Source organism: Rhineura floridana, chromosome 9, assembly GCF_030035675.1.
Source record: "Rhineura floridana isolate rRhiFlo1 chromosome 9, rRhiFlo1.hap2, whole genome shotgun sequence".
Taxonomy (NCBI): Eukaryota; Metazoa; Chordata; class Lepidosauria; order Squamata; family Rhineuridae; genus Rhineura; species Rhineura floridana.
This window is the reverse complement of record NC_084488.1, coordinates 49,684,485-49,712,202: the sequence shown is the minus strand read 5'-3', so window position 1 is coordinate 49,712,202 and position 27,718 is coordinate 49,684,485. Positions and strand designations below refer to the sequence as shown.

The 27,718-nt window shown below is 41.3% G+C and overlaps 1 protein-coding gene across 12 annotated transcripts in view; it reads left to right on the top strand.

The window, feature by feature from the left end:
* The window catches only part of GALNTL6 (polypeptide N-acetylgalactosaminyltransferase like 6), an 839,728-nt gene that overhangs the window by 387,352 nt on the left and 424,658 nt on the right, over positions 1-27,718 (top strand). For all 12 annotated transcript variants that reach the window (XR_009757816.1, XM_061584006.1, XM_061584007.1 and 9 more), the window contains exon 5: positions 14,136-14,302. Coding sequence is in view for 11 of the 12 variants with exons in the window: in XM_061584006.1 (XP_061439990.1) it covers positions 14,136-14,302 (167 nt within the window). In the remaining variant the exon portion in view is untranslated. The remainder of the gene's footprint in view (positions 1-14,135; positions 14,303-27,718) is intronic.

The window sequence follows — 27,718 nt, the reverse complement described above, 5'->3', positions numbered from 1 at the left end:
AATAGCGGTAGCCAGTGTGACGTTCTCCATATGTTTCTGGACTGTAACTCCCATCTTGTTTAACCATAGTCCATGCTGGCTGGGGAGGATAGGAGTTGGAATCCAACAACATCTGGAGGGTGCTATCCCTGCTTCAAATATTTATAGTGTGTGCATGCATGTGTGCAAAATGCTATAAATGCATGTTAAGGAAGAACAATTTCCTGTGCAACATATTTAACATCTACACTTAACAAATGAAAGCTTTGTTGCAAAGGTCTGTTTTATACAGCCGTGTAATACATGCAATGTTAGCAATTATAATATGACAGCCTAGGTATTTGAAGATGTCATCTCCATGATGCCCTTTGCTCCCAGTAGCTATCAGCAGAATGGAAATTATGTGATGGGTTTATTAACATATAAATGGGTTGTGTTACAGGTTCATTGAAATATCATGTGATGAGTGAATTAACATATTAAAGGGTTGTGTACAGGTGCATAAAATGCTTGATCTGTTCTTTTGAGGGAGCTGGTGAAGATGCAGTTCACAATTTATGTAATAGGCAGGGTTTAGCATTTGGCATTTAAGCATTTTATTTAGGGTCATTGCACATGTTAGCATAGTTCTGGTATTACGTCAGCCCATGGTTAGGCATGAACATAAACAAGACTTAGGCTCACATACTCTCTCTCCAACCTCCACCACAAACTCAAACTGCCCACTATCCCTCATATGTGGATGGGAAGAGTGGGCAGATTTTCCCACCCTTAGATTTGTTACATCTAAACTACTCACTGTCTGGTTTTGCACGCAATGCTAAAGCATAGTTTAGTCTCAGTCTCATGTTCTCCCCCACCCCTCCCCTCCACTAGCATAGCTGGGATGAGATTGGAAACATTAATTTTCCTTCTTAACTAACCATAGTGTTATGTCTGAATATCTGACATGGGAACTGTAGATTGTAATATCTATGGTTTATATGAGTAAGTCGGTTAGCACAAACCAGTACTCTTAACCATAGGGTTACTGAATAATGCCTATGAAACTTGTACACTTGGAAAGAGTATATCAGGGATAGAGAACCTATGCCCTTTCAGAAAATGCTGGATAGTTTCCATCATCTCTGACCACCGGCCATGCTGGTTAAGAGTGATGGTAATTAAGAGTCTAACAACATTTGGACCTGGTGTAGGTTTTAAATTGTTTTAAATTGTTTTAAATTGTTTTTAAAAGATGTGTTTTTAAATTTGTATGTCTGTTTTTAATGTTTTTAGTTATTGTAAACAGCCCAGAGAGCTTTGGCTATGGGGCGGTATATATATAAATAAATAAATAAATAAAATCTTGCGATCCACAAACCACTGAGTCCTATGCCTTATGTATGCCTACGTGGAAGTAAACCCTATAGAATTTAATGTGATTTAGTCATAGGTAAGTATATATGGTATATAAATAAGTTTTAGATTTAAAACTGATTCCGGAACCAGTTCAGTCCAGCTTCTCTGGCTTAACTGTACCTTAGGCTTTATATTAGCATTGTAGCTTCCAGTTTGATGCAAATGTACTCAGTAACATTTATCCTCGCTGAAAGTTCTGAAGTTGTGAGCCGCCATCATTGCTGGATATTATTTCCCTCTCCCTCCTGTTCCCACCTTCAAGCTAATTTTACAGACCTGTCAAATGGTCATGGAAATTACTGGTTATCACTGCTTTATCGAGTTCAGCTGACAAGTCTAGATTGGAATAGAAATGCAGTATGACTGAAGCTGGCCACTGTAAATTGAATACTTTGACACACTGAGACAATTACTATGTAAATCTTTGCTTGAAAACGTTTTAGGGTGGTATTTTTCTGTTGCGTGCTTGTCACTAGTTTGATGTCAGGTAGGTATTGTAGTCCCCGGATAAAGAGAGAGAAAAGGTCAGCTCTTTTCTTTTTTTTTAATCCTCTGCTAAGAATGGATTCACTGACAAAAACTGAATGGAAAATTGAAACTTGCACTTTTTCCTTTTGTTCTGACTTTGTGTGGCATGCTCTTTTGTAAGATGTTTTTTAAGTGGAAAGGAGGGGTTCTGCTTTTATCATCTTTGAGTTCCTCTTGCACCAGTCTTTTCTCTCTCTTTTCTTGCTTCTGAAATGTTTTGCAGACAGCCTGCACCACATTTCACTTCTCTAGTTATTTCCACCAGGAACAGCAATTTACAAGCCTGTTGATATGTCTAGAAGGCATAAAATCTGGTCACTGGCCAAGGTTCTGCCACTGGTCTCCTGTAATGTGCATAAAATATTATTGCTACAACCATGGGGTCAAACAAATTGCAGCTTTTATGAATTGGCTTTTTCTATAAACTGACTCAAATGGTGCCAACATTCCCCTCCTTTCTCATCATTTAAAAAGCTCAGGCTGTTTCAAAATGTTCTCCTACAGACGTTTTAACAAAGGGCTGCAAAAGACTGTTGGTTTGAAACTGCACATGAACAAGGCACATTGTTTACACTGAAATTACAGTGGTAATGATTAAATTTCTATTTAGGCTGATATTTTAAACACAAACCATTTCCTATTTTAATAATAATGCTATGCACTGTAGGGAAATGTAGGGGTACAGAAAGCACTTTTCACATCCTAAAACAGAGCTACTTCACAGTAGGGTGGGGGAGAAACTTGATTCAGTTCACATTTAAAGCCTAATCTATCCAATTAGCACTTTCTGAAACACAGCTATCCTTGAACATTCTCACATATCCGAATCCTGAGATGCAGTTCTCCAACCAAAGAATGTTTACAAAAATGCACTTAATAGGGGAAAGTATGCATAAAAATGTATTTGTGAAATAACATAACATGCATTATATCAGGAAAAGCTACTTGCAAAAATGTGTGCATTAATCAAAACTGCATACAAAATGTGTGTGTTAGGAGAAATTTGCACTAAAATGCTGAAGAATATTCATGACGATTTTTTAAACGAAAGTTGTAAATTGCTGCAGAAATGTGGAAAAGTGAATTTAAGATTTGAAAAGTAAAAAATTGACAGAACTGAAATTGATAGATCTTTCCATTCCTACTCTACAGAAGCTATTTTAACTGGTTTTTGTATCCTCAACTATTTTAGTGGTTTGCAAAAGATCTTGCTCTAAAGTTCTAATTCTTCAGAATACAAGCAAAGGATCCCTCGGAATGGGGGCCACTCTAGTGTTGGAGCAACAGCATGATTTGTGGCTTTGCATCACTGTTATGAGGAATAACCCAAGAAATTGTGTTGCCATAATGTATGTTATTTATTTCCCTGTTTTTTAGTTGATGAGGCTCTCTGAGTGACTTACATATGGTCCATAAAAGCAATAACCCATTTAAAAAATGCATGTGGTTAGGTAGCAAAGAGCATAGTTTATTTAAAGAAGTGGTGATGATGATGTGTCACCTTTCTGGCTGCTGCTGCTTCTCTTCCTAGTACACGCACGTGTGCGCACAACCATGCATTCCAACTGAGTGATCCAACTGAGATCACTGCCTTTAAAAGGAAAATGTGTAGAGCAGGGGATTTATTGGCACAGTCCTAGCATGTCACTAGTTGTGTCAAGTCAATCTGTGCACAAAGTCAACTATGTGTATCTTTAGGACTCATAAATCTTAGGCCACTTCGGGCATTGATTTTTACGAGAAAGCGATAGTCACAGCAGCAAGCCTCCCATCCAAACAAGAAAACCTGTAGTAAAGATTTCAAGGTCTTAGGGTATAGGTCACATCTGCAGCTTACATTTAAAGCAGCTATGTATGGCTTTCCCCTAAAGAATCCTGGAAACTTTTGTTTGTTAAGGAGGCTGAGAAACCCCTATTTCCCTCTACAACTCCCAGAGTTCCTGGGAAGAGGGATTAATTCTTAATCCACTGTGGGAATTTAGCTTTGTGAGGGGAATAGGGGTTTCCTCACAACTCTCAGCACCTTAACAAGCTACACTTCCCAGGAAGCCATTGTCATGGATCCCAGCCGTCAAGGCACAAGGACCATGCGTCAGACCCAATTCCCCACCCTTAGGGCAATTGTTCTGGAACTAAAATATACCACTTCACCCTTGTCAAGGCTGTGTAATCCAACACGAACCCTGCAAGGTAGAAGGTAGGCTGCCACCACCCCTTTTACTGGTTCCACTCAGAGCTAGGGGATCTCTGAGCCCAGACAATAGGTAACCAAGGTCCTAAAAAGACAAGAGCCAAACTTACACTCCTTGTCAGGAAACCTCTGGTAAAACCCACAAAGTAGAATCAAGCTTTTAACTTCTTTTTCTCTCTTCGGTAGTTACGTGACTGAGATGGTCAAGGTGCTGAATTCAGAACCACCCTTTCTCTCAATGAACACACCAGGTTAAATAGAAGTAGCTTTATTAAAAATATATATAAGTGCACTTCAAAATATAGCAGCAAGTAATCCTTTAAGACCATACACCAAAACAGGGGTTTAGGTACATACAAGAGAGTTCATACACACAACAGGAAAATAACAACCTTTCTAACCTAATACTTACACATGAGGTAGATGGTTGAAGTGGCATCTCTCCTAAGAGAGATGGATGTTAAACACAAAGCAATGGAACCCTGCATAGGTTACCTCCCATAGGCAACACTCCGAAGAAACTTTTCAGAACCTTCCTGAGGGAACTGCAAGGAACCAGCGAACCAAGGAACAAAGGCTATGGGTCTCTAGCCCTATACTTAAGGGAAAGAATCCTAATGGTCCAGGATTCATTAACCAATCAGAAAATGTCTGATGTAACCCCCTTCTAGATGTTTCTCACTTTTTTGCGCCTTCCAGGCCCCCCTCCCAACCGGTGTTTCAAACTTCACAGGCCAAGAATGGCCTTGAGTGCCAGGCACTTGCTAATCAGCCCAGATAGCCAGGTGCTTCTTGTTTAGGCTTCTTCTTAACCATCCTCAGCTGGAAACCGAAACTTAATATGTTATTCTGTCAGAGGCCTGTCTTTCTTAACGGTTAAACTCCCAGAGTTCTTTGCTTGAGCCAAGATTTTACATTTATGGATTTTAATAACTCATGAACATATACAGGTTCATGACAGCCATGACTATTAAAGTGGTATAATACGCCTTTACATGTAAGCTACAGATGTTGCCATAGTCTGAAGATATATTGCTGTTGAAGCTATGCAGGTCAAGGTCTGGTCAGTGCTTGGATAGATGACCACATGAGAACCATATGTTCCATGATGACAGCAAGGCAGAATATAAATATTGTAATTGCTTTATATATTAAAAACATAGTATATTCTATAGCATGTTCACACACACAAATCTGAAACATTGTGACAAGGTGTCAGTGCTTAGGCTGTTGAAACAGCTGTGTAGCTAACCCTTATTCTCCAGGTTAGTTCAGGCAGCAGCACTGCTGCCCATTCTGTCTCATGGGAGCATTTTGTAGAACCACATCTTCACAACCTGTTCCTTTCAGCTTGTGGAAGTACTGGTGTCCTCAATTTCAAGAATGTTTATAGCTGCATTTTGCATGTTTATAGCAATCTATTTTGTTGCTAAGATGCTTCATGAGAGAAAGCTGTTGCTAATTTCCCATGGAAGTAGCTGATGCCATTCAGTAAAGAGAAGCAGCTTTCATTTTTCAAGGCTTGATGCCAAACATGATAAACAACTATTGTTTCCTTGTTCTCAGAACACTATTGGCTACCATTTGTTTTGCTTGATTGTGCTATTTTGAATAACTGTTAAAATTCTCATATGAACGCCTTAAAATAGATTCTCCAGTGGATGTGGCCTGTGATTCATCTGCTCAAAGTCCTCCAGACAAATATGCAAATATTAAATACACTGTTCCTACTAATTCTCATGGCATATTTATCACCATTGCACAATATTGAAAGCAAAATTGATTTTTGAGTTTATATTGAATTATATTGATCATAACTTCCATTAACATTCTGAAAATAATAATAATTGGCATTTCATTAACCTCTACCATAGGAATCGGTTCCATCATTCAATAATGAATAGCCAGCTGTATACCAAATAGTTTAGATGTCTGGATCTGATTGTATTTGTTCACAGAACGGCACAGTGGTTCCCAGCCTGGAGGCCACAATTCCCAGGGGTATCAGTAAGTCATCCAGGGGGAAGGTTGCAAAGAGGCAAGGGAATAATAGACTAATAATAGAATAATAGACTAGACGCTGTCTTGTCCAACGTCTGCCTTCCTACAGGGTCCATCCTGTTGCTTCTTAGGAAAGCCCATAAGCAATAGCCTTCTCCCACTGTTGGTTCTCTCCAACCACCAGTGTCCGGAGTTAATTTGCCTCTGAATATGGAGGCTCCATATAACAACAGCAGCCATCAGCAGAGGCTTTAACATCAATGCTAGAGTGACAAAACTGTTTTCTTACGCTTTTATATTGAAATGTTATGTTATTAATTTGATATGTTTTAATTGATCGAGAGCTTGTTTTATGATGACTTTAAATGTGATAATGTTTAGTTAAACAGTTGGAGTTATTGTTGGGTTATTATATCTTGAAATGATTTGAAATGATTGTTATGTTTTCAGAATGATTGCTATTGATTTTTGTGCTATTGTAAGCCACTTTGAGCATATTTATATGAAAAAGTGGGATGTAAATTGAAGTAATTAATAATTCAAGTAATAATTATTATTATTTTAAAAAGTCTTCATGCTGACTGAAACAAATTGAGCATATGTGAGCGACTTTCATTCCTGGCTCCTGGCCGTGCCCCCCAAGGAGACCTGCTGCTGATTGCTCTTCCTGAGCTCCCATCTCCTTAACCCTGTATGGAGAAGGGTAGCCCCAGCATTTGCACACTGCCAGGACCGGTGGCGGCAGCAGCAATAGCAGGAGGAGAGAGCTGACATGGTGGCCAACATGTCCAGAGTGGGAGGGGTGTGTGTGTGTGTGTGTGTGTGTGTGTGTGGGAGGGGTGTGTGTGTGTGTTGTGTGTGTGTGTAGGGAAGGGGGGTCCTTGCAATCCCTTCCCACAACTCACCTGACTCCTGAAGTACGAATGACACAGAAAGAGGCATGAAACAGCAGCAGCACACTCTCCCCTTTCCAGGCATTTTCCTGTAGTCCCCACACAGGCAGTTACTAGGCTGAATTGAAGGTGGTGGTGATGGGGGGGGGTGAAGGAGAGAAAAGAAAAAAGGGAAGTCACTCGTGACTCCGTTGCTTCAGAAAGAGAGGGAGAGAAAAGAGACAGAGGTTGAGGAGGACTTCACCCTTGTGCTCACTGTCTACTTCCTTTTTCCCCTTCCCCCTCCATGAGACACCCTCCCTTTTGTGTAAGGGGACAGGAGGGGGGAGTAAGGAAAGGAGTGGGACTATGTGGATTTTTTTAAGGCCTCTCTGCTGCCACAGGCCACTCTGAGGAGGGAGAGAAAGAAAAGAAAGCACCTGGAATAGGCACACACCTCACTTTACTCCAACCCTCCCTCCTTTCCTTCCTCTCCCCCTGTCCTCATGTCCCGAGTGCCCTCCCTCCCCCGCATCTGCCCCTTTTCACTCTTCAGCTTCCTCTTCCTCTTACTTGCTGTCGTCTTGCCACCCACCAAATCTCTCCCCCACCCACAACTTGACACATCTTTTCTCCCTCTAACCCTGCCCCCTCCCTTTGCATTATTTCTATCTCTTTTTCTTCTCTCTTTGCCCACGTGCCCAACCCCATCCCTAGCACCCAAGTTTGCTCCTGTTTTGATTTTGCCTGTGGGCTTGTGTGACCCGTATGTTATTTAATGGGCTTTCATTTCCTGCCAGGTGGATTTCTCTTTCTCTTCTGCCTCTGTTTCTCTGCCTGTATGTAAATTGTTGTGTTGTCCAGAGTAGCAACAGCAGTAAGAGGAGCAACAATTAGCATGTAGGGGAAGTGAATTTTTTTGAGGTTACAGAGAGCGTTCCATATTCATAAAGGTGGGGAACCACATTGAGCAACATATAATGTCTGGATATGCAGCTATTAATGGGATAGAAAGGAAGCTAGTACAATCTAGGGTGCATGTATTCACCAAAACATTTTGTTTAAAGGTATCTACAGAATCCCTTTAAAAAGGGGGGGGAAAGAACAATGGAAATGACAGTAACATGAGGGGGGACATTAGAAGCAGAGTAATGGAGTGATGCTTCACCCTCTCTCTGCCAGTTATCCTCTCCACCCGGTGCTTCCCTCAACCAGGTTTACTGACATTTGCAAGGAAAACAGACATCTGAAAATCCATAGGAGGAAAAGCAAAATTGGGGTGATTTGGTGCAAGAAGAAGAAAGCTGATGAGGAAAGGGATTTGGTTTTGTTTGCATAGTTATTGGTGTGTCATTGCCCATAAAATTTGCTGGTTGAGAACTGCTGCTTAATGAGGACACTAAGGCAAAGTACTCACAAACTTAGAACGTATGTAAGCGTGCATTAGATTGAAGGACCCAAAGAAAGCCCCATCAAGCAACACCCTAAATCCTGGTGCTATATTGCACAGACTGTTGTAGTCCTTTCTAATGTTTGCCTTATGCCCGTTTAATGATTTCATAGTTAAGAATTCCAACTCACGTGGCTTGTTTTCTTGGAGTACTGAAGAGTTGTGTCAGCTAGCATTTAATTGTATTGTCCAGCAAAGTCTGGTTAATGCAAGCCTAGCTGTTTGTTGGCTAAATCATAGTATGGTCACAAGAAGGATGTATGATGCTATTTTGCTGCCCAATGAAGTACAGAGTGTAGGTGCAGAATCCTTTAACTGCTTGACCAGGCATTATTTTTACATCTTTTATTAAATAGCTTCCTACTTAGCTACTGAGTATAAGTGGGGAATGCGAAGGTCCAATGGAAATTCTGAATATTTTGAAATGTATTACAGTTGGTGATACCCATATTAAATGACCTTCTTCATTCACTGTGGAAACTTGCAGTGCTCAATAGCCCTAAAAATTTCTCATTTCTTGCTTGAGGTGGAATGATCTCCCATATGGAAAAAAAATATTAATCACATGTTTATAGTACTGGAAGCAATAACAACTACTGCAGCAAAGGAAAAGTTATGAATTTTATACTAACTCCTTCTGTTGAAATCACTCATAGTAGCTTTTCCAAACTTTCACCTGTAAAGTTGAAATATATTAAAGTTGGACAATGCCCAAAGGTTAATACTGTGTTATTGTTAATAAAACTGTGAGGTAAAAACAAGCCTAGGTTTAGTAACTAACATGATTTGATCTAAAAAGTTGTGACCTTACTAAGCAATGCCTGGGTACATTCAGGTAGACTCATTTACGCTATTACTGACTCCTGAACTTAGCAAACCTTTGTGCAATGTCGGTTTTCTCCAGTTACCGAAAGAAAGAAAAATAGTAGCAAGTGAAACAATTTGAGTTTGCCAGGGCTCAGCTGCCTGTGCTGGCACACAAAAGTGAGGGTGAGAGCAAGTGATGGAGGCACAGAACTGTATCCATTATTTTAGTTTATGGTAAAAAAGACAGTACAGAAGGGGGGACATGAACAAGAGGTTTATTTCAGTGGTTCCCAAACTCCCCCCCAAGACCACTTGAAAATTGCTGAGGTTCATGATGGACCACTTAATTATTGTTCTGCTTGTTGTAGCAATTGTAATGTGCTAGATGCTGTACAATTTTAATTGTATTTTATTGCTTATTCTATTGTATTATATCTGTTGCAATTGGAATTCTATGGAATTCCAGTTGTAATATGAATATATAATATGATGGATGTGCCATCTCCCATCTTCAACTACAGATCCACAGACACGCCGTGGATGATCTGAATGAAGCTCATGGATCACAGTTTGGGAGCCCCTGGTTTATGCAATTAGGCATGACATGGAGAAAGTCGATAGAGTGATTTCCACCCACCCACCCCATATCTCATATTTCTAGACCTTGAGGCCATCCAGTGAAAGTGATTTGGCAGGAGATTCAGAATATACACAAGAAACTAACTATATATTGTGTGAGAAAGTAAACTAAGTATTGGCTGCCAAAAGAAGCAGTAATAGTCACTAGCTTAAATGACTTTATAAGGGGATTAGATGAGTTCATGGTGGACAATCAATTTATCAATGGCTGTTAGCCATTATGGCTCTATGCAACCTCCAAGTTCAGAAGTAATACTGTCACTGTGAGTGCCCACAATGAGAGACATCCTATTTGTGGGCTTCCTAGAGGTATCTGTTTGGACACTAAGAGAAGCAGCATGTAGATTAGATGGTCTTTTGGTCTTCTCCAGCAGGGCTGTTTTTGTGTTGTTGTTACATTTGGACCTCCTTTCAAACCCCTGAACAGCAGCTAGATTTATCCTGGTTACATATTGTGAATTAGGGGAAGGGACATAACTCAGTGCTACAGCATCTGCTTTTCCTGCAGAAGGTCCCAGGTTCAATCCCTGGCATCTCCAGGTAGGACTGGGAGAGACTCCTGCCTGAAACCTTGGAGAGCCACTGCCAGTCAGTGTAGACAGTACTGAGCTAGATGGTCCAATGGTCTGACTCAGTAGAAGGCAGCTTCCTATGTTCCTATTAATCTGGTGGAATAGGAGTGAGCAGCATGGACTAAATCAGTGCAGTGTAAGTGGATCATATGATGGACTACAACTGGGAAGACCCATATTCAGATCCATACTCAGCCATGAAACTCACGGAATAGACCTTAGGCCAGTCACTATCACTTAACCTAATTATGTATAGCATTTCAATTCAAATTATCACTTTTAATAGTTATCAACCAAAAACAATGTTTCACAATTCAGACACAGAGATGTTTATCTCTAGCTGGATGGGGAATTACACAGGTGCTGTCTGATATGCTAAAGAGCAACAGCAGCTGTTGAGAATTGGTTTGTTTTATTTATTGTATATTTGTCCTTCCGTACCAAAATTATTGAGGCTTCTTTTTAAAAGAAGTAAATATATATATGGAGCCCTAGAATAGTTCTATTTATTCTTATAGAATAAATTTAAACAGCTTTTCTGTAGAGAGAAGTCATCATAAATTCAAAAAAATGTATGAGCTGCCAGTTATTTTGACATGGTTTGACTGATATGCCATGCTCCACAGAATGAAAGATCAAAACTGACAATTTATCACAAGCTTCTTTGCTAATCATGTTGTGTTTTCTTTTCTCTTTCTTACTAAACAACCCTTATTATTTTTATATTAATTAGCTTTTGACTTGACAGCCCAGCATGTCCTGAAATATTTTTAACTTGCAATAATCAGCATAGTAGCTTTTTGCAGACAGTTACTAACCTGAGAACCCTATTCTTCTAGTCTCTAATATTAGCAAGCTGTTGTAATAAGAGTATAAACCAGTTGCATTCCTATGCAGTCAGGATTGGAAGTAAGTGCTGAAGGCAGTTCAAGGTTAGTGACCTACCCTAACCTTTGTACTTGTGGATTCCTGCTATCTAACAACAGGTGCTTTAATACGGTTGATTAAACAGAAAAGTTAGCAGCCACCTTAGGAGGTGGCACATAAGAACTTGATTGTCAGCTCTTTAATCAGCTTTTTGTGGTTATCAGTTCAACAGTGGCCTGCCTCCCTAGGTTCAGGCCCATTTTTTGGGGGGAGGGAGGTTCCAACCCATACAGATGGTTTAACAACAATTTCAGGACTGCCTTTGTTTCCATTCGGCTAATAAGGTGGAGTTTCCCTAAGGCTTCATTAGATCTCACGGTCTTTGTTCCAGGCTGTAGGCCATTTGGTCCTAGTTTCTTTGCTTTCCTTTCCTTTTCACGTTTTCTTTTCCAAGACAGAAACACAGGTCAGAGAACAGGTAGGTGGGATATATAATTCCTAGACTCAGTCCTATTATACAGTACTTAATCCTGCCTCTCATGTTCATTCCATTAGTACTAGTGTTGAGTGCATCAAAGCTCAAATAGAAGGGGCAGGTTCACTATGCTAGCAGTTGCCTTGAAGAGTGGGGCCAAGTAATGGTGGGGAGTTTTTCTGACTCCATTCTAATTTGCCCTACACATAACTCCCTGAAGTTCATGGTACCTGGCTGTTTTCAGAACACAATATGCAGAGGTCTTAACTCTACCACGAGAGCCAGTGTGTCATAGTGGTTAGAGTGTTGGACTACGACCTGGGCGATGAGGGTTCGAATCCCCACACAGCTATAAAGCTCCTTGGGTGACCTTGGGCCAGTCACTGCCTCTCAGCCTCAGAGGAAGGCAATGGAAACCCCCCCCTGAATACCTCTTACCATGAAAACCCTATTCATAGGGTTGCCCATAAGTCGGGATCAACTTGAAGGCAGTCCATTTCCACTTCTTAACTCTGCCACAGCTGATGTAGCACAGTGGGGAGGAGAGCCTGGCTGGGAGTCCAGAGTCTGTGAGTTCAAATTCCCACTCGTGTCTCCTGGCTGTAAAGGACCAGCTAAAGACCACCCCCACAGTGAGTGGCTCAGAGGTTACATGCCCTGCCACCTGTGCAGCCGTGAGCAAGCTGCATAGTCCCAAGAAGCCCAGTTGCCCCCCAGCTGGCAGTTGCGGTATAGGAAGGGGCTGGCTTGTGCAGCTGTGGCAAGCTGAGCAGGCCCTAGCCAGCTGGGGAGGACTAGCCTCAGAGGGAGGCAATGGTAAACCCCCTCTGAATACCATTTACCATGAAAACCCTATTCATAGGGTAGCCGTAAGTCAGGATCGACTTGAACGCAGTCCATTTCCATTACCTCTACCAGGCAGCTTAGCTAAGATATTCATCAGATGCAGCTAAACTCCTTGGCTGCAGTTTAGGCAAGGACAATGGATGGGTACCATTTCCATTGTTTGTCTACCTTAACATAGGTCACTAAAAGTGAATCAGTCAAGAAACACATTATGTTGTTATTGAATGCTAGTGTTTTGATCGACAGACCTGTATGGCATCAGTTTCATAGCCAGTGACAAATATCCACTGTTTGACCATTGCTTGGCTTCAGAGTTGCTTTGTATGTCATTCTTGTAATATGATGGACATTTAAGTGTCTAATTTTGTAGCTGGCATTATAGAAATGTATCTGATGTCTAATTAAGAAGTTAGTGAAATACTTTTATGTCTTTCTATTTACTTTTAAATGTTCACTTGCACTTGCCTGGTGATATAAGCTTTTATCTCCAGAGGCATATTTGCAGTTACACTTTACATTTAATGGTCCTGATTATCCTGAGCATTTAGTTGCATTAGCTCTATCTATCCTTTTGAATATGAATGATATAAAAAAGAAACTGAATCAGATATTTGAAGGCAAACAGTAGATGTTGGTTGTGAGTCATGAGATCCTAAGCTGATGTAGCCTACAAGTGTTATAGACCTCTTCCTTCTTGATGAATAATTCTGATGAATAAGATTAACCAAAATAGTGTCATCTTTGTGGCTACACCAAACACATTGGTTAATTAAATCCCAAATCTGGTGGCCGGTTCACACATAATGGCAGTTCACATGATTCTACTGTCAGCACATGGATTCACTGTCAGCGCAGCTAGGCCATGTTTGTGTGGAAGCATCATCTTTGTGAGCTTCTGCCTGAGTGCTGTACATATAACAGCCATGACTGGCATCTTTTTACTTTATATTTTATATCTATTTTAAAATTGCATGTGCACAAGTCCTTTAAGGAAGAATAGGATGCAAATTTATATCAGTAAATAACCAACATAGAAGTGATTGGTAGGTTATGGGTAGCTGGGAATTATAGGGGGTCAATATATATGTAGGTAGGATAGACAGAATATCAAGAATAAGGAACACTGGGAACCTATGGCAGCATCCTTATACGCACTTCCAAGTCAGCATGCAGTGAATCATGTTTACTTTATTAAAGGTTTTGCTATCTGAAATATGAAGTATTTCCTTAAAATAGGGGATTTACCTTAAATTACCATCTGTCAGTTATAACAAAAGATTTATCTGATTTCCTCGACAAGGTGTATGCCAAAATATCAATAGTCAAGACAAGCAAATTGACAATGGAGGGTCCTCACTGTAAAAAAACATTCGAACGACTTGATTTTTTGCGCTCCTTATTTATTTTATAAGGGAAACAATAGTTAAGCTGGTTAAATATTTGAGAGGCGCTGAGCCTTTCTTTCTCTATCATGTTCTTACATAGTCTTTTTTTTCCCTTTCCACAGCTGTAAGCACAAGGTATACTTGGAGAAGCTTCCAAACACTAGTATAATTATCCCATTTCATAATGAAGGTTGGACTTCACTCTTGCGAACCATACACAGCATTGTCAACAGGACTCCAAATAGCCTAATAGCAGAAATCATTCTTGTGGATGACTTCAGTGACAGAGGTAAGACAAATACCTTCATCAGTTATAGAATTTAGTTCTTTGGGGGGAAATGCCATTTTACAATGATTTGCTTGAGAATTGTGTATTTGATGAAGTGTCCATGGTAAGATTGTTCTGTTCATTTGTCTTCATCCAATGTCTGATATATTTTATTACAAGGACAAAATAAGGTTTAGGTGTCTCCTATATCTTTTTCCTAAAATAGCATGGCTGATTTGGTGCATTGTATCTGTAGTTTTCCAGATACCTAATGCTGAAAATATCTTTTTTGCTCACTGTTTTTCTTCTGAGTAAAAAAACTTTTGACCTTTTGGGGAAGCTGTTTATCAGATTCCCACTTTGTTCTTTATTGCACGAGACAGCTTGACTTAACTGTAATGCCAGAACAGCATAGCAGTACATTAGTATGACAATATTATAATTTAGTATTTTGAGAGCTAGAAAGCAAAACTTGTTTCAAACTATGGGCTCCCTTTGATTAACTGGGTACAAGGCAAAGTCAGATGCACCACCATCTGCTTAACTTTGTGCTTAACAATGCAACCCCGTGCAAGTTTACTCAGAAAAAGTCACTCTGAGTTCAGTGGGACTCGCTACTTCCTTTAAAGTTGAGAGCAAGCATGGTATGGCCTAGTGGCTGCAGTATCAAACTAGGATTGGGAAGGCCCAGGTTTAAATCTTCACTTAGGCTACAATCCAATACATGTCTACTCAGAAGTAAGAAGAAGAAGAAGACAGAAGTTGCAGTGGAATGGAGTGGCTGTAAATCTGAACAGAAGCATTCCACATTGCAACATTTTGTAATTTTGTTGCAGGGTCACATCTGTAAATATATAATTACTGTGCTAAGGTTGCAATGTTAGTCACCCTAACCTAGGAGTAAGCCCGGGGTGTAGCAACAAGGGAGGCAAATGAGGGCATTGCCCTCCCCCAAATGATACTTCTGCCTCTCCCAAATGAAATTTTCCTTCAGTCCCCAAATTTGTAACATTCCAGTAACTTAAAACTTCAGTTGAGCTTTTAGAAATATAGTTTAGGCATCCAAAGAGAAGGGCAGGACAAAGTTATCAAGGGACTGCGAAGATGGCAGATACGAGTGTTAAAAGTGTAAATGAAGTGATGGATGGGGGAGGGAGCTGGCAAACCTAAGGGTTTGCAATTGAAGGAAGAAAAGGTGTGGATGATAGTATTGTTATGCACTGCAGAGCATCTCCCCCTCTCCTATAGTACTCATCCAGCCTCTGGTGATGGTGGATGTTGATGGTCTGGTGCGTGTGCCTAGGCTTTTGGGCCTAGACTGTGCAGCAGCCTAGCCTAGTCCAGGACAGGGCCTGGGAAGAAGCAGAGAGATGAGTGAGCTGGCTCTCCAAAGCCCATGAAGCCAAATGAGACCTTATTAATTTAGTCCAGGCAATGGGAAGCTGGAATATTGTGTGTGTGTGCATGTCTGGGGGGCATTTCTTCCCTAGTTTGTTAAAGTTGAATAATATATCATTTCAAGCTGGTTCTATTTCAAAATGGTTTTGAAGCGTATAACATAGCTAGAGCCTTAGTTGCAACAGTTTTAGACCTCCACCCAACTGTGCAAATGATCATTATAATTAATTCACCTTATTTAACTTTTCTCATGCGAACTTATGTACTACTAAAAGAGCGTGTGTGTGAGAGTTGCTGGTAGAGCCATCAGAATTTCTATGTGACATGTTGTCAAGCATTTACTTATGAAAAGTGATGTTTATAGATATTAATTTAATTTTTAAAATGAAACTTCCACTAACTGCTTTCCTGTCAGAGCAAAGGAGAACAGGGTAGTTAGTTCCGGGAAGCAGCTGCCTCAAGATAACTGAACTCGCAGTGCACAAGCTTACTATAACATTGTACCTGTACAAAGAAGCCTTTCCAAGCATGTACACTTTGCATGCTGCAAGACTAATCTTTGGTGTATCTACAGCTATGTGTGAAAATTCTTTCTTAACTTTGAAAACATGTGCTGACACTATAAAAGAGTTAAATTTTTCATCAGAGAAAAGCAAACTTGGCTTTTGAAGGTAACATATTTGAAGGAAATTCAAGTGAATGGCTCCTCCAAGTTTGCAGAGAAATCACGATGCGTTAGACTCCATTAATAGTTCAGATCATAATGGTAGGATGATTTGCACAATATACATTTACTTCCTGGTCACTGTTGTTTACACAACTATTTTGCATGTGGAAAATACTGTGTTGTGAATTTATTTGCTTTTTTGTAAACTTCACAAGTCATAGTTCCTAATTAAAATGCATAAACTGAGGTTTATTTTTGTCATTACCTAAGAAAATTCCCCCCAGAAACCTCTTTTGTAGTGATGCCCCAACCCTTCTGCCCCCCAATTTTTGTGTCTGCCCACCCAATGAAAATTGCCTTGCTACACTCCAGAGTAAGCCGCATTGAAGACAATGATATATACTTCAGAGTAAATATGAATAGTATTCTTCTGCACATTCCATTAATTTAGTGGTATTTTGACTGCAATCTTAAGTGTACCTACTTAAATTTCCTATTTAACTCAGTTGTACTTGCTTTCCAGTAAACACACTTTCAAACAGGTTGATAGATGTGCCTAATTAACTTTGATTGAGTATTGTGATTTGTGAAGAGCCTTCAACTGTTTTTTAAAAAATAGTCTTTCTCTCTATCATCAATTTGGTAAGTTTGTTAGAGTATCAAGAGTGGCTAACAAACACAAATGAAACTACTGTATGTGCTGCACATCAGTCAAACTAACTGGTGGTGGTACAAGTCAGCCATTATTGCTTCACATTCTGATGTTGTAAACATCAAATAGACTTCTTTCTGTGACAAATGTGCATGAATTGTTGGATTTGCTCTAAGGTGCTTTGCATTTGGTTTTTATTGTTCATTATTTTACAAGTTTATTCACTAATAGGCAAAAAACCTTGCTGTTTAAGAATGTACCTATACAACAGATATTTCTATCAAACTTTAAAAAGCAGGGAAATTGGGCAGCTATTGTGACTGCACCAGGGGAATAGGAGGCCTGACCTCCTCTCTGAGATATTGTACTGCCCTACAAATGTGTAAAAATGCAAACACAATTTGAGTTGGTCTTTCACAATCCAATCCACTTGCTGTGTAGCTTGCAAGAATTTGGTAACATGTGCCTCTGAGCATATGGTGAGTGGTGGCAACACCTGCCATCTCCAAAGATGGAGAATTACATTTTATATGTTTGTTGGTGTTCTTCTTACTTTGCTTCTTTTCTGTGTTACTACTGTTTCTACAGAGAATCTAAGCTAGAAAATGATATTTCCCTCATTAGTCATCCTAGAAATCTGTGTCAAATGTATTTTTATTAATTTCAAGGCCTTTTTATTGCTCAGTGTCATATGATGGTGAAGACAGCCTTTTGTGTTTCAAACTGGAGGTTATGCTCTATTTCTATTTTGGGTGCATTAACAGTGGAATATGCAACTGCAGTTTGATGTTAAATCAGAGTGAAACAGAGCTTGGAAAAGTTACTTTTTTGAACTACAACTCCCATCAGCCCAATCCAGTGGCCATGCTGGCTGGGGCTGATGGGAGTTGTAGTACAAAAAAGTAACTTTTCCAAGCTCTGGATTACAATATGTTGCTACTTAAGCAATGCCTCTAGCTGTTGGAAAAAACAAACTTGGACTGCCCAAGATGCATGTTTTCAGCCTGCTATGCTTAAACTACTCCACTTAAGGAAAGGTGGGCATGGTCAATTAAAAACATAGAGCACACCTAGAATGTTGCTAGAATATATTTCTCCTCCCACTGTTTTATCTTGTGCAAACGGAGATACTCCTCGTGTCTATTGGAAACTATTCTGCAGAACAGTGCCATTATTTCACTATTGTTTTTGGAGCTTTTTTTTAGTGTTGCAAAGTGTTGCTGTACTTCACATATTCACAGAAACAGAAGCAAAAGAGAATGATTTACTATAGGAAACTTCACTAAAATTGCAAAGTAAATCAAATATATTTAAAGTGACTATCTGAACTATACCACCAGTTTTAATATTGTTGCTTCCTCCCTAGGACAAGATCAGCACAGCACATGTCTAGTTTTTGTTATTTGGTCTAATTGCAGGTGTTGCCACTGTTGGAGAATTTTGTATTTCTCCTTGGGTTCTTTTGCTGGGGGTCCTTGAATAAAATTGTTAAAGGCACAGGCTTGCAGCAAAAAGGTAGGCCTTTATTGGATGACAAGTGTACACTTGGTCAGTCTCCCTCCTATTATTATAATTATTATCTTTATTTATACCCTGCCCTTTTTCCAAACTGGAACTCAAGGCGGCTTCCAGATAAAAACAAGTACACATCATTAAGAACCTATAAAAATATAAAACATATAAACATATAAAATCACTCCTAGTGAGTGGAGAACTGCAACTTGGCACTCTTTGCCTGGGGTTTTTATACATTTCAGGACAAAGACTTTAGCATCTAACAATCAGGATTTAACACATCAGAATGACTTAGTCATGATAGTATTACATAGGCATTTTGCATAGGTACGTTGTACTTTAATGCATCAGAATGACATAGACATGATAGTATTACACAGGCATTTTGCATAGGCATTGCATAGGTACTGTACTTCTCTGCATCGTGTTCTAGTGAATTTGGTGTTCTAATGAATTTGGCAATGTTGAGTACTTCACATGAAAGTACATTTTCATAGTGAGCTAAGCACTCCAGCTAATGAGCTAAGCATTTTAGCTATTCTGCAATTCTTTCTACGTCTTAGAGATACCGAGATATTCAGCACAGTGTTATCAATTGTTTTGAGTACAAGTAGTTCCAAATGACCAGCATAGTCAGGGAGACAGCTGCAAGAAGAAAAAGATCTGGCTTCCTACTAAACTATTAAAACGTTATGAACCTTTATAGCTTTATAGCCCTATAAAAGAATGTTTTTGCTTATTGATTATGTATATTGAGTTCCCCATTAGCTATACATATATGTATATATAAAATTCCCCATCAGCCACCACTCACCATATGCTCAGAGGCACATGTTACCAAATTCTTCCAAGCTCCACAGGAAGGGGATTGGACTGTGAAAGACCAACCCGAATTGTGTTTGCATTTTTACCAATTTGTAAGGCAGTACAATATCTCCTGCTCCCCTGGTTCATTCAGTATAGCTGCCCAATTTCCATGCTTTTAAAAATGTTGGCTATATGTACATTCTTAAACCTCAAGGTTTTTTTTTGCCTATGAGTGAATTTCTCTGCTTTTTAATCCGGGAGGTAAGAAATGGGATGCTGTGCAAGTTTGCTGAGAATGGATTGATCATTTGCATGCTTATTGAGTTCAGTGGGATTTACTCCCATGCAGTCATGGCTAGGATAGGTAAAACTGACAATTTTTTATTTTTATTTATATTTCCATTTATACACTGCTTACTATCTGTCAGATCTCAAAGCTCAAAGTGACCATGGGAGAGGAGGAGGAGGAGGAGGAGGGGAGAGTAGAGGGAAAGTAGAAGGGGGGAAGAGGGGAGCAGAATGAGGGGGAGGGGAAAGGATGGGATTGGAAGGAGAGGGGGAGGGGGAGGGAGGGGGAGGGAAGGGGCAAAAGGGAGGTGATGGGAGGGAGGAGGAGGAGAGGGCAGGTTTGATCATTTGCATGCTTATTGAGTTCAATGGTATATACTCCAATGCAATCATGGTTGAAAATGAAATGGACTGCCTTCAAGCCGATTCCAACTTATGCCGACCCTATGAACATGGTTTTCATGGTAACAGGTATTCAAAGGTGGTTTACCATTACTGTCTTCTGAGGCTGAGAGGCAGTGACTGGCCCATGGTCACCCAGTGAGCTTCATGGCTGTGTGGGGATCTGAACCCTAATCTCCCACGTCATAGTCCTAGCATAGGTAAAAATGTCTTTGGGGAGGGGGAGGGTGGGGAGGGGGGAGGAAGGGATTGGAAGGGGAAGGGGAGGGGAAGGGAGGGGTGAAGGAAGGGGGAGGGAAGGGGCAAGAGGTAGGGGATAGAAGGGAGGAGGGGAGGGCAGATTTGATCTTTGCATGCTTTTTGAGTTCAGTGGGATTTACTCCTCTGCAATCATGCTTAGGGTAAGTGAAACTGACCTGGGGGAAGGGCAGGGAGGGGAGAAGGAGGGCAGGAAGGGGAGGGAGGAATGGAGAAGAGAGGGTAGGGGAGGAGATTGGATGGATGAGCACTGGGCAGAGGGGAAGCACCTTTCATTTCCAAAAGGAAAACATTGTGAACAGTATCATTCTTTTTCAGGGTGTTCCCCACCTTTTTCTTCCACAGCAGGCTCATGTAGCCTCCCACCCAAATTGAAACCAAAACTGTCCCTGGCCACATTCACACCAGACCTTTATTTCCCTTTAGATAGTCATGGCTTCTCCCAAAGAATCCTGGGAAGTGTAGTTAGTGAAGAGTGCTAAGAGTTGCTAGGAGAGGCCCTGTTCCCATCACAGAGCTTCAGTCAGAGCAGCTGACTGTTAAACCACTTTGGCCACTGGAGCTCTGTCAGGGGAATAAGAGTCTCCTCTTAGCACCCTGATTAGGCAAGCCGAGCAGCTGTGAAACTGGGCTTTTAGAACACTGACAGTTGGTTCTTACTGAGCATACCTGATATTATCATTGAGTTCAATGCTGAATTTGTTAAATTAATTAAAAAATAACCCAGGAATTTTTTTTAACTTTTAAACTGCAGAAGATGAAGGTCAGAGTATGGGGGCAAGGTCAGCAATAGGATTACAGGTACTCTGTGAACATTGGTTTGCACCACCTGATCAGGAAATATAGCTGCAGACCAAAAGGAGCGCTATATACAGCCTTTGTGGATTTTAAATCCGCATTTGACAGCATTCCCTGGAACAAACTGTGCGCAAAGCTGGAAGCCTCCTCTTTGGATTGCAGATTACTGCTATTAATACGTACTCTGCATGAACAAAACTTCCTGACAGTCAGATGCAATCCACAGGGACACCTCTCGGCTCCAGTTCCACTAAATAAAGGAGTGAAACAGGGCTGTATCCTGGCCCCTCTTCTTTTTAACCTTTACATCAATGCCCTAGTCCCAACCCTTTTGAAAACTGATATTCACCCTCCTAAACTAGCGAATCGACCCATACCAGCCCTTCTTTACGCGGATGATACAGCAATATTATCCTGCTCTGAAGTGGGACTTAGAAGAGCACTCCGTGCCTTTACGGCATATTGCGAAGAAGAGGAGTTTATAATAAACTATGAAAAGACCAAAATTTTGGTCTTTTCTAAAAAGTATACCAATCGCAGATGGACTATCAATGGACATGATATTGAACAAGTCAAGATATACAAGTACTTGGGTGTAGTCTTTCAATCAACTGGCATCTGGAGAGCACAAACTGCCCACCAAACAGAGAACGCCCGTAGAACCGCCTCTGCCATACTTAGGTTCTTCCATACGAAGGGAGGTGCCCACATCCCGTCGGCTATTAAAGTATTTCAGGGTAAGGTAATGGCGCAACTACTTTATGGCTCACAGGTATGCATCTATAAAGATGTCCGCCCCTTGGAGGCAGTTCAATCAAAATTCTTACGCTCTATTCTTGGTGCCCCGCATGGCATCCCCAACGCCATATTTAGATTGGAAGCCAGGCTAATTCCCCTTGAAGCCCGAATGTGGATAAATATATTCAATTATTGGATCAATGTAAATGCTAACTCGCTGGGATTAACTCCGCTGATCCTAACAGACAATCTGACACGAGGGTGGGCAAGCCAAGTTGAGGAAAAACTACACCATTATGGGTTCTCTCCCTCAGTCTTGGCCCAGCTGGGCCCTATTAAGGCCAAAGAAGTGATCAAAAATAGGATAAGGGATGTAGCCCTGCAAAATGACAAAGCTCGGGTGGCAAACTACTGGTCTCCGGTAAACTTTAATATCAAATTTGCCCCCAAAACATACCTTTACGCCTTGGACATCCCTAGGCTTCATAGAGCCTTTACCCTGGCCCGTTTAAATGCACTCCCGTCAGCCTTATTGGAGGGGAGGTACCAGCAAATCCCATACTTTCAACGCCGATGTCCATGCCAGTCGGGGGAGGCTGAAACAATCACCCATGTTCTCCTTTACTGTTCATATTACAAGGACATTTGTGCCTTCTATATTGCCCCAATCTTACAAACCCTGCCCCATAGTTCTGATACAACATACGTTTCTTTCCTCCTCTCAGATCTCAGGAAGGAAACAACCCTTAGTGTAGCAAAATTCTGTGCCGGTGCATGCATCACAAGGAAGCAAATGGTAAAGGCACTATGCTCTTAGCTAAATAGGACTAAAAGATTCTTCTTCTCCTTGTATATGTTTTATGCCGTATTTTGTATATGCTCAGAGTATTTGTATGTATGTCTATGACTGGTCAATGACCGTAAATAAAATTATTTGATTTGGTACTCTGTGAACATTGGGTGAACATTGATTTTTAATTAATTTCAACAGATTATGAGAACTCTGACAAAAAAAAATTCAAAGGGCTCTGGAGTTTTTCTCTCTCTTTTTACACTTTGAATTCTCAATTCTCTCTGACTGTTTTGTGTATTGCCATGAAAATTTAGAGGGATGTTAAGCAAGTGTTTCTGAATTCAGGACTATAAATTTTGTAAGGTTTTGTTTTGAAATGAGCTTATGGGAAGCATCAGAATGGTATGGGGGTATTTTCGATTTAACATTGCGGAATATAACAAATCCATGCTGACTATAGTATATAGCCACTCTTGTGGCTGTATAATTAGAAGGATTGTGGTGCATGCGAAGAACCTTCTTTTCTGACAGTTGATCAGAACTCTTGATGCACTTGAAATGGATTGTTTTGACATTTATATGATATTGGTAGAAGTTGTAGAAGAAAATGGAATTCTTGAAAGTGTTTTTGGATGCTAAGCCCTGTCACTAAGGCAGTTCATAGAAACGTTAGTAAAGCAACACTGTGATAAAGTATGTCTCAGAAAGAATTTCATTTTACAGTTTTGAAGCTAAAGCTGACTTGCAACATACACATCTTTCTTTCATATCAATTTCAGCCCCCTTGCAGTGTGAATTTTGATTGACTGTCTCACTTCACATTAGGTAGCTTAAGGTCAACCATATAAAAAAAGATTATGCATATTTTGAAATGCCTATGCAGTGACCAAAGGCTTTGGGGGAGTAGATAAACATAAGATAGCTATGTATAATTTCAGTGAACGTTTCAAGAGAAATAGAAAATCATGGATTATCTGCACATATACTTTAGGTTCAAAATATTTTAAAAATTTATTGCACAGAGAAAACTAGCACATTAAGGAGAAGGGCTCAGATTGGACTTTTAACACACATGTGCATGGAATTTTCTTGTGGAGGAATCATTTAACTATATTATATTTCACTTGCAGGGTAAATGGGCACATTGCAAGAAGGTTTTTACCATTTAACCTTTCTAACTTTATTGTGTAAACTGGGCCTGAAGCCTCTGACACCAAGAATCAAAAATCCCCCATATATCCCAAATTTGCTGTTCCTAACAATACGCCACCCAAGTGTCAAACTGAAATTTTTGTGTAGTAGGGCCTGTCTGGTCCAGCTGCTCTTCTTTTGTCTACACAGCGTCCCTCATGAGAAAGGTTAGCATATGTGTCGCCCCCTGTTACCAGAGTGGCTCCCTAGACATCACTTCACCGTACCACATCAGCAAAAAAGCAGCCATCCCCCCCACAGCATTGAAACATGTTACTGTGGTAACACATGGCAATGCACTTCACATATGTGCATAATAGCCATGGCTTCCTAAATGCAGGTGTGGAACCTCCCTCAGGTAACTGTTCGGTTTTCTGCAATCCTGAGGAGATGAGCTTTCTCCCTGTGATACGGTGCTGCTTTGGAGTCTGTTGTGCTTAATGGAAAATACCTCAGCAGCTTTTATAGCATTCACATTATTTAAAAATGTTTTTTAAATGATTAAGAGTTAATTATTGTCTCGTAAGACCTTTTATTACAAAAACTTTTCTGCAAAAGTCTACTGAGAAGAAAGTGCTAAGAGACAAGCAAACTAGTCAGAACTGCAGTTATTTGGCAAGGCAGTAAAATGTTTAGCACCTTGAAAAGGCTGTAAAAATAGATGAAGGGAATGGTTGTGCATTTCCTACTTTATATTCTTATCTAATACTAACATTGAAGTACATTTAAAGGGCCTTCGATGACAGACAAAAAAAAAGGTTTTACCGCATAGCATACCGCTGAGTATTCTGCCAAACTACTTCAGAAAAGCTATTTTGTATGCCTTGATTTTATACACATTTTTTTCCAACCCAAAAATCTTTAGATTGTTCATGCATAACTAGCAACAAATTCTGGCATTTAGATAATAGGAAATTGGAAGGACAAGTGCACTTTGAAATCTTGATAGGACTCAAATGAGAGAGCTGGAGTTGGAGAGTGGAAGGCAGAATAACTGCTGAGACCATTTGATGATCCAGTATCTTTCCATTAAAAATTACGCTGTGAGGTGACTGGGTAAGATTTATGCTACCACTAGCCAGAAATCCTACATTGCAACAACACCTTATCTTATATACAGGGCAATATATTGGAGGGATACATAAGCCGGCTGGCTGAGGTGGCCTGGGAGACCCAGTGCCTGCAGGAGGAAGAAACCATTGCCCAAGGGAAGGAGAGGCTGCTGCTCTTGCTGCTGTGCTGCTGTTTTCTTTTTCTTTTTTTTACTTTTTTGTTGGTGTGTTGATGCAATTTGAGATGAATGGGTGCCTGATTATATGAATGTATGTCTGAGTGAGTGTGTATGTTTATATGCTGTATATATGGCTGTTTTTATACGTTTAATTGTTGTATATTTTAGTTGTATTATGTGCTTCGGAGAGAGTTTCATCCATCAGGCGGGGAGACTTGAGGGGGCCCCAGTTACCGTAGTGACGGGCAAAGGAAGGTATGGCGCTGTGAGAAGGACGTGCCAGGTAAGGGGAACGCGGTCCAGACATGTTGTGGCTGTGCCTTGTTCCGGTCCTTCCCACACCCGCAAGGTCGTTGGTAGTCCTATCAGCCAACTCTCAGATCTCCAGTTGCTGTTATTAAATGCCAGATCGGTATATAATAAAACCTCCCTCGTCCACGATTTGATTGTGGATGAGGCAGCCGATCTGGCATGTATAACCGAGACCTGGGTGGGTGAGCAGGGAGGAGTTGGTCTCTCTCAGCTCTGCCCATCGGGGTACTTGGTTCAGCATCATGGTAGATCTGAGGGTCGGGGAGGTGGGGTTGCTGTGGTCTATAAGAGTTCCATCTCACTCACCAAGCACCATGTCCATGCAGTTACTGGCCTGGAGTGTTTGCACCTTGTGTTGGGTCAGAGGGACAGGCTGGGAATCCTTTTGGTGTACCGCCCACCTTGCTGCCCAATGGCTTCCCTAACTGAGTTGGCGGAAGTGGTCTCGGATATATTGTTGAGGTCCCCCAGACTAATAGTACTGGGGGATTTCAACATTCATGCCGAGACCACTTTGTCTGGCGCGGCTCAGGACTTCATGGCTTTCATGACAGCCATGGGGCTGTCTCAATATGTTAGTGGTCCAACACATGTATCGGGGCACACTCTAGACCTTGTTTTTGCTACTGAGCATGGGGAAAGTGATCTGGATGTGGGGAGTTTTACAACACTCCCTTTGTCATGGACAGACCACTGCTTGCTGAAGTTTAGACTTTCAGTAACCTCTTCCCTCTGCAAGGGTGGGGGACCTATTAAAATGGTCCACCCCCGGAGACTAATGGATCCTGAAGGTTTTCAAAGGGCTCTGGGGGATTTTCCGGCTGATAGGACTGGCGCTCCTGCTGAAGCCCTGGTCGCTCTGTGGAATACGGAGATGACCCGGGCTGTAAACACGATCGCTCCTGCACGCCCTCTCCTGTGTAGAGCTCATACAGCTCCATGGTATACTCCGGAGCTGAGAGCAATGAAGCAAGATAGGAGGCGGCTTGAGCGGAAATGGAGACGAACTCCCGACGGATACAATTATGCGCTGGTTAGTGCTTCGACTAAGCTCTATGTAGGAGCAGTGAAGGCAGCTAAAAAACATCATTTTGCTGCCACTATTAAATCATCTCTTTGCCGCCCAGCAGAGCTCTTTCGAGTTGTCCGGGGGCTTCTCCATTCAAACCCTCCGGACACGGTGGAATCATCGGAGGCCCGCTGTAATCAGTTTGCCGATCACTTCCAGAATAAGATCTCATGTATCCGCCAGGACCTAGACTCTCAAGTTATAGCAGTAGATCCTAGTGAGATGTCCGGAGCACAGTCTTGTCCTGTTTTGTTGGATGAGCTTCAGTTGGTTCAACTCGAGGACGTGGACAAGGTGCTTGGAGAGGTACGTGCAACCACTTCGGTACTGGATCCTTGCCCCTCCTGGCTGATAAAAACTAGTAGGAATGGAACAGGTAGCTGGGCCAAGGAAGTGATAAATGCCTCTTTACGAGAGGGAGTGGTCCTGGGCTGTCTGAAAGAGGCAGTGGTGAGACCACTCCTGAAAAAGCCTTCCTTGGACCCAGACAATTTTAACAGCTACAGGCCAGTGGCGAATGTTCCATTCCTGGGCAAGGTCTTGGAACGGGTGGTTGCTGGCCAGCTCCAGGCGCTATTGGATGAAACTGATTATCTAGATCCATTTCAATCGGGTTTTAGGCCCGGTTTTGGCACCGAGACAGCCTTGGTCACCCTGTACGATGACCTATGTCGGGAAAGAGACAGAGGGAGTGTAACTCTGTTGATTCTCCTTGATCTCTCAGCGGCTTTTGATACCATCGACCATGGTATCCTTCTGGAGAGGCTCACGGAGTTGGGAGTTGGAGGTTTTGCTTGGCAGTGGTTCCGCTCCTACTTGGCGGGTCGTCTCCAGAAGGTAGTGCTTGGGGAACATTGCTCGACACCGCGGGGTCTCCAATATGGGGTCCCGCAGGGGTCAGTTTTGTCCCCCCTGCTTTTTAATATCTACATGAAGCCGTTGGGAGAGGTCATCAGGAGTTTTGGAGTGCGTTGTCATCAGTATGCTGATGACACGCAGCTCTACTTCTCCTTTTCACCTTCTTCAGGTGAGGCTGTCGATTTGCTGAACCGTTGCCTGGCCATGACAATGGACTGGATGAGAGTTAACAAACTGAAGCTCAATCCAGACAAGACTGAGATGCTGTTGGTGGACGGGTTCTCTGATTGGATGGTGGATATATACCCTGTCCTGGATGGGGTTACACTCCCCCTAAAGGAGCGGGTTCGTAGTCTGGGAGTCTTTTTAGACTCTTCCCTCTCACTTGAGGCTCAAGTAGCCTCGGTGGTTAGGAATGCGTTTTACCAACTTCGGTTGGTAGCCCAGCTACGTCCCTATT